General features: G+C 43.4%; 1 protein-coding gene across 1 annotated transcript in view; it reads right to left on the bottom strand.

Moving 5' to 3' along the window:
• Window positions 1–14351, bottom strand: part of LOC122497295 (ALK tyrosine kinase receptor-like) — a 145511-nt gene that overhangs the window by 45350 nt on the left and 85810 nt on the right. The window contains exon 5 of the mRNA XM_043604219.1: window positions 12658–12827. Coding sequence (XP_043460154.1) covers window positions 12658–12827 — 170 coding nt within the window. The remainder of the gene's footprint in view (window positions 1–12657; window positions 12828–14351) is intronic.

The following is a 14351-nucleotide window of genomic DNA, read 5'->3' as shown; positions in this document are numbered from 1 at the left end:
TTCTAGCATGTACCAGGTGGACTACTCTGGGTCTAAGGGAAGGCAAGGTCCATGCCACATTACTGCCAGGATTATGGGGCCAAGTGGTTCCAACAAACATATAGGTATTCCACTGCCCTTATCCCAAAGCCTTAGCTCTGTATGGAGAAAGAAAGCTGAGCCCCCATGGCTGGTAGAGCTTAGCTCTCCCTCTTCATGGGCAGCCCAGTCAAGGAGAAGGGAAGAGCCAGCTCTTTGGGGATCCTCAAACTCCCTCACTGATCTGTGCTGTTTAAAAACATGGCAGCTGAGGTCTTTATAGCCTTAGCATGGATTTCTCTCCTTGCCACTCAATAGTTCACACCTGCTCAGTTCTTTCAATTTCTCCAAAGATGACATTTTTGATTGCATGGGTTGTTGTTGTTTTTTTCTTTTTTTCCTCAGCTGGTGGGGTTTGGAGCTTGTTGATACAACAGACTTGGCTAGAGATCTTGGTTGGAGCCAGTCTTTGCCCAGAGAACGCACCCCTTGACTCTGTCATGCTCAGCTTTACAGAGAGGCCTGTTGAAAATTGGCCTCAGGGGATCCTGGGAGGCGGCCACTGGGGCAGTGGGCCAGGTTTAGAGGGGACGGCCTTGAAATTCGGTATCTCCCAGACTCACTGGGCAGATCTTTGCATAGAAAATGCTAAAGCTGCTCGTGCACAGCTCAGAAAACACGCAGTCTCGTTCAGACAACAGACTGCTAATGGACAGTGAATATAGTGCCTTATTTGCCACTCTGCCAGCCTTAGGGATTGACAAACCTAATTAAGTTCACTTAATGATTTTAAGTAGCTGACAAAAAGGTGTGTGTCTGAATGTGGACTGAGGGAATAGCAATGCTTTAGAGAGAGAGCAAGAAAGAATGGCTGGCTTGGGTAAAAAGCATTTATTTAACGGATGGGCACCGCGTCTCAGATTCCTCTGGACCATTTAGTGGGCTCAGAAGAGGGGGAGCATTCTGCATCCCCTTTTGCAGCTGGGACTTGTCTGGGCTCTGGCTGCTTAGGAGAGAGAGGGCAGATACTGCTGAGGAAAAATGCTTTCTCCGATTTCTCACTGCGCACTTGATTTGCTCGGCAAAAGTCTTCTAAAATGGACTGTCACAAAGCTTGGATCGCAGTATGCATTTCTATTAGAATAATGTATGTGATGAAAAAGCCCTGCCGCATCCATCCTATTATCTGCATAATTGACTTCAGTTACCAGTTGAAAAGGAGGGGCTGATGGCCAGCTTTGGGATCCTGGGACCAGCCTGTCTGGGATCAACATGGCTAGGGCTGGACACGTGTGCCCTGCCTGACTCTAGAAGCCTTTGGCTCTCACACAGTAAAGTGGGCCTGGACATTAAAGGCCAGACTCAGTAGTTGGGAGCACCCTCTCTTCCTGCTCAGCCCCGACTCTCAGAAGTAATTTACCATCTTCTGATTTGGTTTCTCCCTGGGCATAATGACACCAAGAGCAGTGAGGAAAAGTCCATACAGAGTGATTCCAAGGTTGCCAAGGGCCATAGACATCTTTCGCAATGAATTGGCTTCTGTGAGGGAGCCCTTTGCAGTAGAATAGGGGAGAAAATGAGTTTTCAGCCAGGCTGAGCAAGCACGGAGAATCACTCACACTCTTCAACAATCTCAGTCCCAGGCTTCCAGGCACTGGCTGTCTGTGACTAATGGTTCTGGTTCCCACATTTGCCCTGGCTCGCCACCAATCTGAAAGGTCGCCTGCCACATGGGTGTTCCACCAGACTTCAGGGCGGGGAGAAGCCCTTCTCTGGCAAGTTCCCATATTGCTCTTTCATTTCTCATTGTGGGTCATGTATATTAAGCTCTTCCTGGGCCGTAGGAGCAACTGGGCGCCTGGAGGGCTGTCCAAAGCTAGAAGGAATCTGCAGTCATTCTTTTCAAGAGACTGAGAAGTCCATTCCACCTTCCAGAGACATTTCTAACACTGACCTCTTCCTCTTCTCTTTGCTGCTGTGTCAGCTTATGGTTTGAGAGCTGAGGTAGTGCCAGAGATGGAGGTGCCCTCCAAGGTGGGAAGACAGAGGAAAAGGGTGGTTGCTGGTTTCCTTCTATCCTGACAAATATCTTTATGAGCCTGAATTACCAGCTTTCTCTGCTTGGTGAGGGCTGAGTTTCAAAAGGTAGAGTGGAGTGAATTCTGGGCTACATAGTTGGTAGGACTCTGGGCAAGTCACTGAAATTTGTTAGGCACGATCTTTTTTTAATTTTATTTATATTTTTAGGGGCGCCTGGGTGGCGCAGTCGGTTAAGCGTCCGACTTCAGCCAGGTCACGATCTCGCGGTCCGTGAGTTCGAGCCCTGCGTCAGGCTCTGGACTGATGGCTCAGAGCCTGGAGCCTGTTTCCGATTCTGTGTCTCCCTCTCTCTCTGCCCCTCCCCCGTTCATGCTCTGTCTCTCTCTGACCCAAAAATAAATAAACGTTGAAAAAAAATTTTTTTTAAAGTTTATTTACTTATTTTGAGAGAGAGAGAGAGAGAGAATATCAATCCTAAGCAGGCTCTGAGCTGTCAGTGCAGAGCCCGATATGAGGCTCGATCCCACAAACTATGAGGTCATGACCTGAGCCGACATCGAGTCACATTTAACCAACTAAACCACCCAAGCACCCTGGCACCATCTTGGATTTTTAAAAAATACCTATGTAATGTGGGTATTTTCACAGTGGAAGCTTTTCTTTAACATGGGAGATTCTGATTCATTGTTCCTGTTTTATATATATTTTTAGAAATCTGTGCTTCCTCAGGTAGTGTTATAAATTCCATATCTCCCCCTCTGGCTTTGAACAAAGATTATTTGAGCACCTACTATGAGTTCAGGCACGCTGTCTGCAGCTGGGAATATAGAGATGCACAAGAAAGACATCAACCTTGACCTTGAGGAATTCATATGACTTGTGATTCATATTATTCAGTGACTAGGGTATTTCTAAACACCTTTTAAGTTCTGCCCCTATAGAGCTAGAATGTACAACCTGGGGAAACACTGAATCTGGGTAGTGAGAGAGAAGTTAAGAAAGACTTTGAAGAACTGAATGCCTAGGATAATGGTAGGGCTTTGGACAGAAGAATCACACAGGAGGAGGCATATTGAAGGTGTGGGCAGGATGCCAATCAGGCAGCTAGAAACCCAGGTATGGGACTCAGGTGAGATAAAGATGATGTGTCACCTGCACAGAAGTGAGAGCGGAAGTGGTGAACGCCAGTGAGGTCCTAGAGAAAAGCATGTATAGAACTGGATTCTGCTTTGTTTCAAATATCAGCAGCCTAGTTATCCCCTAAATTCCAAACTTTGTGCTTGGGGAGAGAAGGGCCGAGAACATAGGTTTACATTTTCAGAGGCACTAAGAGTTATGAAAAATATGTGCATCTGTTGACTTGTAAATTGAGCTGTGGCTATTACCAAGAAAATCTTGAGCTGATCCAAACATCCTGCTATTCTAAAGGGGTTCACTTATTGCCATTTTGAGCGACTACTTCTTAAAACCAGGCTCACAGGCAGGATCCGTCTCACTGTTTTGCACTCTTGATTGTAGAAACTTAGCAATCAAAAGCAACAACTTGTCCCAAACGTCACAGTAAATCAGTGTTAGAAATAGGATTTAAAGCTCAGAATTGCTAATCTACTCTTTGCTCCAGTGATCTGGGATATTTCCTGAGAAAGAAACAGGACCAGATCCTTTCAGAGTTATGAATGTTTGATTTGTATATATCTATGCCTGGCTGCACATTGCATTGCTGAGCCACCAGCCACATTTCTTCCACTATTCTCAGAGGGCCAGCCCAAGGCTGTCCTGGGCCAATGGTGCCATGTGGAAGGTGGCAGCCTCTTCTCCCCCAGCCCATCTTCCCCCTTTCTAAGTCCCACTTCCAGGCTCAAAGCATTTCACATTTGGTCCCTCACAGAGCCTTCAATAGTCTCCTTGTTCTGGTTTCCCATCTCTGTACTCAATGGCTATTACCAACAGTGCAGAGTCCAAAATATGTGGCCTAATATCCTTGCTCACCTTCTCCCAAGGAGATTGCTCAGGATTCTCTGATATGACCTAGTTGGCTACTCTTGAACCCACATAAAACATTCTTGCCTATAAGCCTCCACTCACCCTGATGGCCTTCTTTGGAATGCTCTTATTCCTTTCCCACTTCAGGAAGATCTAAATTTTCCACAGGGTCCACCACCTTATAATAATTCGTGTTCTCCATTTCATCCTCCCTGACATGGAGGTCACCATGCCATCTGAACACAGACCATGCTGTCAGCCTCTGCACAATACTTCATGTGTTGCTGTTTCCCTCTCATTGCATATGCTCTGTGTCTCCCCCAATCCCCTAGCATGCAGGCCTTGTGACTGGCAAGAGGCTGGGTCATATACCCCTTTCCATCCTCTGTGCTTTATGGGGGCTTAAAATATGTTTGCTGATGATGTGACAATGACATTTCCCTAGTCACTCAATTCCCTGTCTTGCCCACAAGACATCTGAATCTGACATTTTGTGTCAATGACTTCCAAGTGTGGTCAAATATCAAAATTGCTTTAAGAAAGGAGAAATTCAGTAGAAGAAATTCTGGGGTGATTTCTGCCAAAAAGTAAGGTTTTGCTACATCATAAAATTTTGGGAATGAAACATTCATGCTTTAGAATAAATCCTGGAATTGATTTCAGCCTTGAATTATGAAGGTTCTAGGAGAAGACTAATCAATGGTCAGAGTAGCTAAATAAGGAATTGGTATTCTCAAGTGACACTCTGATAGATGCCCAGAGATAAAGGCTGTATTCCTTGGCTTATTCCAAGATACATCATTTTCCCCCCATCAAATTCATTTTCCCTTCTTCTGGGCACAGAGCTAGACTACATTTCTCAGCATCCCTTGCAGTTAAGTATGATCTTGTGACTGAGTTCTAGCCAATGGAAAATGAGATGAAGTAATGACTCACAAAAATCTTCCTATATGAGAACCCCTCCCATGCCCTTTCTCCATTGGCTGTCTTAATGCAAAGGATTCCAAAACTGGAGAAAAGGATTGAGCCACAGGGAGAAGGAGGCTGGGCCCCTGAAGGACAAGATGGAAAGTCACTATTCAACTAGCACACTAATTTTGGATTTCACATGAGCAAGAAATAAATTTCTTTTGTACATCCTTGAGGATTGGAAGTTTAATGTTACTTTGAGTAGTGTTACCCAACTAACATATCGTGTAGCACAAACCTATTTGCTTAGGTGTTCTCCATGTATCTGACATGGTTGGGTTGATGACTAACTCACTTCTTTGAGTAGGATTATGGGTAAAGTTAGCCCTTGTCTGGCTGCAGGACTCAGAAGTACCCTTCCTTCACAACTACAATCATCACTTAGTTCACACTCTATACCACTCGAGGACTAGGGACATGCCTGAGTAAGGCAAAGTGGATTCAAGGAGTGTGGTCTAGTGCTCTGGGATGCTAGCTTCCTCATCTCTCTGGGGAAGGTAAGGAGAGCAAAGTCAAGTTTTCCATGAAGAGCTCTGAGCTTGCTGGGTTTACTCAGTGCTATGCACCCTGCTTCACCTAAATTTACCCTGGAGCCTACCATTTTCTCCTAGTGCAGAAAACAGACTCAGGCTGATGTGAATAAGCATGCTGAGATCCACAGCCCCTGTAGCTTCAGGAAGGGACACTTGCACTGCCACAGCTGGTTAGGGGCAGAAAACACCTTTTTTTTTCTTTACCCACTATTTTAAGGGCCCTAGAAGTGCTGGGTTTTTTTGCCTGTGTACGTGGACTCAGGGTAGTCAGACTCACTCAGGACAGGTAGGCACCACCTGAGAAAGCAGACCCTTGAGATCTTCCCCTTCCCTCTGCCCTCACCTCTGACTTTGAAGCCTATGGAGCCACTCCTGAGTGAGTGCCTGATGTGCATCTGTTGGTAGTGAGTGAATGAACAAATGCAGGCTACCCAAGGTGACAGTCATTGCTCTTCTGTTGGCATGGACATATCTGGCAGAGGGAGAACCCCAAACTGGCTACCAGAGAGGAGCCTGTTTGGAAGTGAGGAGCTCCAACAGCTGTGGCTTATTGAGCCTCATGCTGTTCTCTCTGTCTGTACTTCCCTCTTCTCTGGCTCTTACTGTCCTGTGATACAAAGGTCTGTTTTCCTACCAGGCTCCCCCTATAGATGACATTCCTAGAGGGCTGAAATACATTACTTGTCCAGGTAAGTTTGTCACTTAGCACCAAGTAGGGCAGTAAGTGTTGGCTGGATAAATACATAATATCTGGATGATTTTGGAGGTTAGTACCATTTTACACTGGAGCATCCACAGGTGTTCTCTGGTGGACTGAAAGGAGATAGAAGGAGCTCTAAGAAAGAGCCTCTATGTTTAACTACCTGTAGGACCTTGATTTAACCCCTCTGTGCCTCTGTATTCTCACCTGAAAATGGGGATGACCTCTCCCCCAGCCACCCAGAAGTGTGGGACAGAGTGGGTGCCTCGAGTTGTGAGGGGGTAGAGCACTCTGGGAGGCAGGTGCAAGGCTGCTATGGGCAAGAGACAGGGGGCAGAGTGTAGGGTGGTCCAGGAGCTGTTGTGACCATGAAATGTAGCCTGTCCAGCAGAGGAGTAGCAGACACTGGTGTGTTGGGTTTGCAGGGGTGACATCTTCTTCTTTCATAGGCATCTCTCCTTTCTGGGGTAGGACTGGTGGAGGCAAAGCAGCTATAAATGGAAACTTTCACAGAAGGGAAGGCAGGCATAAGGTGAAAAACCCAGGCAGGGCCTGACCTTTCACTGGCTTCTCCTAGGGACCATGTAGGCATTATATGACCTCGACTTTCTGTGTCAGTCCTTATGGAAGTGAACTGTATTCTCTACTAGAGGGTGGTTTGTTAAATGTATAACTAAATGTATTTTATTTTTATGTTTTTGTTAGACATGGCACATTACTACATTTGCAAATGAAAAATGCCTATTAGGACTTATGCCTAGCTCTAAAGTGGAAATAGTCAAAGGCATGCTAGAGCGGTGACTTGAAAAACCACATGGGGAAGGGGCCATTGTGTTCCAGAAGAAAAAGAAGAGAATCTCCCTGTGCTGGTGATGCTGCCTGGGCTGGAGATGAGAGAAGGCAGGCAGGTAAGGGCTGGGTGGGAAATGGTCTTTAGCAGGAGCTGGGCTGCAGAATTAAGACGATGGGTTTCAGTGGTAGATGGTGAAAAGGGAAGACAATAAACTAAATCAGAATGAATAAGGGGTGTGGCCTAAAAAATCCCAAACCAAAATGTTTTGTTAATAACAATGGCTATCACTTATCAAGTTTTCTATTACATGCCAAGCACTGTGTCTTCATTTCCTCAGGCATGTACATAGAAGTAGACCAGCCTAAGGGCTAAGAGAAAATTATTTAACCTCTTTAGACCTCATATTCCTCTTATAAAAAGGGGGATTAATTTTGGTATCTATCCCAAGGGATGTTTTAAGGATGGAATGAGATAATGCATGTTAACTACTTGTTACAGTGACTGGCATTAACAAATGCTGGCTCCGGTCATTATCATTTCTAACTCTTCTCATGGCTCTATGAGGAAGCTTTGGTTCAATTTACAGATTGGTTCAGATTTTAAAAAATCTGAATTAAACACAACTTTTTAGGAGTGTGTTTAGACCTGCAAACTGAGGTTCATTGGAAATTTCTGGATTTCCTCTCCCTGGAAGTTAACTGCCTCTCTACTCAGGTAATAAATGATGAAAATGCCCCTCTAATGCCTTTCTCATCACCGAAAGATACTACACAAAGGGGCAGTATTGTTACTGATAGCACCCTATGTAAAGTGGAGATTCTGTGGATGAGAAACAAGAATGGGATATGAGAAAAATCTTGGCTCTGTGGAATTTGGCCTAAGTACATAAAGACATAACTCTCAGTTTAACTGATTCCATTTGAAAGATGCATTTGTCAAACACACTACTTGTCTTTTAGGACAAAGGATACAAAAGGAACAGAAATCTAAATATCTCCAGAGGGAACATTTTTTCTTGTTAGACTATGTATATAGGATATGGCTAAAAGCCTTTATAATGATAATGCTGGGGAATAGAGCCTCCACATGAACATTAGGTTATGTACTTTCTATTTGGCTGTATGATGGCAGTGATTTGTGGGACAAGCTTTGATCCATAGTGTTTTGAAATCTATCTTGTAATGAGTCAAACTTAGCACCTGCTTCTGCTCTGTGAGCGTGTCAGAGCTTAAGATGGTGTGGGAACATTGTGCTTAATTTACTAGGATATATTATTATAAAGAGGAAAACTAGGTGTATGTCCTTATAAAAGACTGACAGATTGAGGGAAGAGAACTTGCCTTTCGTCCATTTGAGTAAAGATAGAATTAATTCCAACAGAAAGAATGGCAATTGAATGGGGGAGAGAATAAAGAAAACTAGCTATATGAGGTGGCTGTAAAGTAATGAGATAACTTTTAAGCACACATCGAGCCAATATTTGAATTGGTGCTGCCCTTCAAAATTACCTTGAAAGAACATATCTGTATTCCAGGGGTGTTGCTATTGCTCAAAACATCATGGGCACTACTCATGAAGATTTTTCTCGTTACTCTTTATAATATGGATTTATGGTTAATATCACTTCATAATGATGACAGACTATGGCGTTATTCCTATTCCTTTGCCTGTTTGTAAATGGACAGAAGAAATACCATTCCATGGATCAGTGTCTCCCCATTATAAGCCTTAATATACCGATGGCATATTCTCTGAGCTTTCACAGAAAGACTACTATGTGGTGGCAGCAATGTGAATGTAGCTCTTTGCTCTCAAGTGCTCAGCTCCAGATCTCTCTACTCAAAAGGATTAGGGCACACAATTAGGATCAAAGTCTTTCTTATAAAGTGATTCTGACAGAGCAGTGACCAGAGATAAAGGAAGTCCAGGTACCAGCCAAGTCTCTAAAGAAAATTCCTTGCCATAAGAATAATAAATGCTGGTTGATTTCATCTGATGGGACACAGGTGTTGCTTTGGTATACAGAACACTTTGCAGCAGTATTTATTGTAATGTGATTTTATCTGTTTTGTTAGATTGAACACAAGAAGAATGTTAGATGGATTCCAGTAAGTGAAATTCTAAGTTAATTCAGCTGGAATTTGGAAATGTATGCAATTTCTCTCAACACTTCATTCTGTAAACACATATTTGTTGGACATATGATGTGTGTGTTAGGAATGGTTCTAGATGTTCAAGGAACAGTAATATATAAGACAGATCTGAGCTCTACCTTGTTAATGTGTATATTCAGGTATTAAAAAAATAGATAGTAAATAGTGACAAATTATAGAGATATTTCAGGAGCCACGAGAATATATTGTAGGTGTACTATAGTCTAGAGGTCTTTAAAAAGTGAAGGAAGAGTGGCAGTTAGGGAAAAGGAAGGTAGAGGAAGAACATGTCATGTGAAGAGAATGGAAGGTACAAAAACCTGTAAGAATCTAGCAAAGTATAACTGAACTGAAAGAAGTATCTAAAAGATGGGAGCTCTTTAGAGCTAACCTGTAAACCCTAATAAAGCTGCTTCAAAAAACTCTGTAATGCATACAATGTAATGTAATGTTGGAGACCCTAGGATTGGAAGAGATTTGGGCCAACATTGGGAATAAAGTTCCTGCTCCTTTCAAGGTCCTTGATTGAGGAGCTGTCCACGATGTGAGTGCTGAACAGCTGAAGTCAGAACTTGCCTAAGGAAGTAGGTGGTACAGGAGCTAATGACTACCTAAAGGTGGGGGAAGAGGAGAGTTCTTTGTCTTTTATCCATTTTCCTTCTCTTTCCCTTATATATTTCCTTCCTCTACTTCTCCCTCCTCCCATTTTCATTTTCTGGCAATCTGGCAGCTATAGCTCACTCTCTCTAGGAGGAAAAGGAAGAATATGTTTCTTGCTCCTTCCCCTTAGAAGGAGTCTACACAACACTGATGACACAAAATTCAGAAAAACACTCACCTCTATCATCTTAGGGTTGCATGACTAGTTATTATTGCTAAATGGTCCATCCCAGCCTCTTCTGAGGCATCAGGTGGGGAGATTATTATTATTATTATTATTGTTATTATTATATTGTAGTTATTATTAGTAGTTATCACTGACTGAGCACTTACTGTGGGCCAGGAAGCTTACCAAGAACTTTACTCTCTAAGCCTCAGAGTAAACTTTATTATCTCTGTTTTATACAACATGACTTGACTTGGAAGATCAGTGGTTGTGACTTGTGCTACTTTTTTCCCAATAAGTTATCTGAGGCTACATAACTGAGGGATGAGGGTGGAGGATGTGGGGAATAAAATTCATTGATACTTACTATATATAGATGCTTTTGACAGTCATTTTATTTAGTCTCATAACAACGCCGTGAAGTTGTACTGTGATTATACTTTACAGATGTGGCCACCAAGGCCCAGAGAGGTTCAGTGATTGGTTGGGGTCACACAACTAGTGAGTGTTGGAGACAGTTTTAAACTTGGGACTATCTGATCCTAAAGCCTATGGTCTTTTATCCACAGTGCTTTTTTAGTTTTATGGGCCAGTCACTTCTACTGGTAAGCGATTTTAGCAACTGAAAACTGCCATGCCTCCTTCTCCTGCAGTTCCATTTACCTCTGGGTCTTGATGCCTTCTATATCATCTTTAGCTCTGGGTGGGGGGAGTAGCTTCCTACATCAGAGCATGTCAGTGGTGTGCAGGCTCCTGGTGAATGGAGTCACTTGTGTGTTCTGTAATTGCACACTTATTAGGTCACAAGGCATCAACAAACCAAGCTGGCCTTTGTCTGAATCCCCACTGGACAGTTTGGTCTCAGTACCAATATTGGAAATGTCAGTCTGGTAAACAGCTTTTAACAGGGAGGAGGGAGGCTGAGAACAAAGTCTCCTTCAAACAAAACTCTCACGGATGGGAGTGAACAGAGTCAACATCTTACTTGCTTTAAATCCCCTGGAGTGGTTATGAAAGAGAGAGGACTTGCTGGATTGAAGAGAAAAAAAACCCCTTTGATTCATCTGAATTAATTTAGCATCTCCCAGGAGGAAGGGCTCTGCGATCACCTTCCTGTTCTCCATCCCCTGCATACAACTCTCACAATCCCGGAGGACAAAAGACCAGTCTGTTGTAGGGAGTGCCCACACTGCCCCTTCCTCCACTTTAATTAAATCCATTTGTCCTAGGGGTAGCACTGTGCCTCAGGATGTCCAAGGGCTTTGATCTTTAACCCACACACATCTGAAGGAGTGGGAAACTAGTGCTCAGAGTGAGGACAATCACTTCTTCCTATGACAGCACAGCTGAAGTTATGAGCTCTTGGAAATAGCAGACTCTGTGAAGTTTCAGTGAAGAATTTGAGACCCAACTTTATCCTTACAAAGCTGCATGCCAACTGGCATCACCTTCACCTTGCCTTAAGCTCTTTGTCCTCATTTTTCAGAGGCAAATTCATCAGGATGGTAATTTGGATGGGTTTTAAGAGTCTAATGCAGAGGAGCTAGGGTTGCTGGGTTTGATATTTAGCCTGTTAAAGTTGGCTTTCCCCCTCCAGATCCACTTATCTGCCCCCCCTTCTAGAAATAACTCCCACCCTCTGCCCTCTGCCTATTTTGTTCTGGGACAGATTAGCACACCAGCCATCAAGGGTTTAGTATGATTCATCAAGGAGTCATGTGAGCTGCTGTGCTAGGCTGGGCACTGCTTGCTCCAGGCTGGCTGTAGGTGGCAGATTGGTGCCATCCCAGGGAGACAAGTGGCAGTTGATCTCAGTGGTTACTTCTCCATTGCAGAGCCATGCAAAGTCAATGATCTTCTAGTCCAACCCTCTCAGCTTAAAGATGAGGAAACTGAGACTCAGAGAGGTTCAAGGTCACAAAGCCACTAGTGATCGAATTTAAATAGGAGTCAGGGCCTCTGGTAGAATCACTCCCCTGTTTAGTGAAGAATTTACCTTCTCCTTCATCTACTTGCTTCAGGGACCTGACTCCACAAAGTCCTGGACTTGGACTGACCTGAGCACCAGTCCTCACTCTGATGCCAACTTGCTGGTGCTGATAACTCTTAGGTTCTCGATGAGAATCTTGTGAAAGGGCAGGGTGGGGAATGTGATGAGGTCTGTATTACCTATGTCACAGATTTTGTTGTTAATAAGGGATAAATAAAATGTCAAATGGGAAAGTAAGGCAAAGTGCATTAATTAGGAGAAAATATACATATAAAGCCTGATTATTATTTGGCAGTAATATGAGTTGTTCAACTCATGAGTATGAATTTTATTTCTACTACAGATACTGGAGGCAGTGAATCAGGCCAGGCTAGTGATACAAGAGATAAGTGCTCATTAGCCTAGAAATCCTACAGAGAAACTCAGTGCTCCCTACAAGTCTGCAGAAAGTGGTGTGTGTGTATGTGTGTGTGTGTGTGTATGTGTGTGTGTGTGTGTGTGCGTGTGTGTTCATATTTGTGTGTATGCACATGTATGTGTTCATCTGGATGCATGTCTTGGGTAGTGGCGATGGGGGGAGGGAAGACATGACCCTGTTCTGCATCTTGGCTGATAGAAGAAAAGAGAGTGACAGAAATGGGTGGAGGCTCACCTGTCAGCCACATCGAGAAGAGGCAGCACTGTCCACTGCCACAGGCTCAAGCCTTCATTAGTGGCAACATGCCAGACCATTCTACTTTGTTCCTTCCCAGTTTTGTTCTCCACCAGGACCAAGGAGACGTTTCCCTGCAAGACTCCACGGATGAGCCAGGACATTCGGAGCTGTAAGGGAGAGCAGAGCCAGAAGAACAGGTGTTAATATTAAAAGGAATCCTTAGGTCCCCTTCCTAGAACTCTCACCTGAAGCCTCAAGCATGTTGCTGGAGACTCAGCCAAGGTATGCCCAGTGAAGAAAGCTGGTGATTGTCTGATCTTATTCATTGTCTCTCCAAATGGCTTTCATTAAGATTCAAGGAGCTGGGCAGGGGCAATTAGGGACAAAATTTTGGAATTTTGTTCAGGTTGATCCTAAGTTTCACAAGATTCTGCATCTGAGGTGATATTAAGAATCAATGGGATATGAAGTGAACTTCTTAAAGCGGTTCTGAAGATTCTTGTCTGGCCCCGATTCACTTTGTGACCTTGGAGAAGTGATTTTATGACTCAATTTCTTCAATGCCTTAGGTATCATAGATTTTTCTTCCTCATTGAGACTCTAATACTCTTATCTGAAAGATACCATGCCATGTGTTAGCTAACCAGAGACTATGACTTGATACTTATGGCCACTGGTAGGCAAAGGCAGGACAAAAGTCTACTCATCGAGATACTTTACGATGGTTATCTTTCAGAATTAGGATGTCTACTTTGACAAAAGGAAGCTACAATCATATATTTTCATTGCGTCTTTAGTAAAGGTTCCTATGGCATTGTTCCCTAGATATATGAAAAGGGACTATAGTGAATATTTCTAAAAGAGTTTAAGTGCAGTCATGCCCAGAATCAGTACATGCTATAAACAAGGTCTCTGATATTTTTGTTTGATAGAAACAATCTGTAAACAACATTTAAAACTTAGGACAACTATAGCATATAATTGCCCCAAATATTCCTGTTTAGATCCCGTAATTAAAAAAAATGGCTGTTGTGGAAAGAAAGGTAAAATATGTCCTATGGCAACTGTAGTTTTCATCTGCTATGTGCCCCTTTTCTTTGATTCTCATTGTTTGAAGACGTTCTCTTCTATAAATCACCATTCCTTTGTCTCCCAGTCCCCAAGCTCATGGTTTGCTTATAATTTGATCAAAGAGGTCATATACCATGAACTTCCCACTTTGTTGCACATGGCCTCTTAACTAACAAGGTCACACCTGGCACTGGGGTGCCTAGGTGCTGTTCTACTTCTGAGAGCCTGAGTCAGGCAAGCTTGGTCTATAACCATAACCTCTTCACTTATACCTTTCCCATTTCCCAAATCTGGTGTAGCAAATACTTGTCTTCAATGAGTACTCCCAGGATAATTTAACAAATCTGTCAATTGTTTTTTTCTGATCTCATGTGGCTTCCTTGTGCAATCTAGATGCCACGACTAGAAATTTTAATCCTACTAACTAAGCCCTCTCAGTCTTTAGCCCATGCCCCGTGCCCTGCTTGGAATATTGCTTGCTACATCCTTTCTCTCCTTTTGCTCCTTGGCCACAGAATATTTGATGATTTGGACTGCTGTGAAATCAGACTGTTGAACCTCAGTGCTCTGGATGGTTGTTGGTACTTACTCATCCACTGATTTCCACAGTTGACTTCTGA

This window comes from Prionailurus bengalensis, chromosome A3, assembly GCF_016509475.1.
Source record: "Prionailurus bengalensis isolate Pbe53 chromosome A3, Fcat_Pben_1.1_paternal_pri, whole genome shotgun sequence".
In the NCBI taxonomy this organism is placed as follows: domain Eukaryota; kingdom Metazoa; phylum Chordata; class Mammalia; order Carnivora; family Felidae; genus Prionailurus; species Prionailurus bengalensis.
Note: the sequence above shows the minus strand (reverse complement) of the source record. Positions and strands in the feature narration are given on the sequence as shown.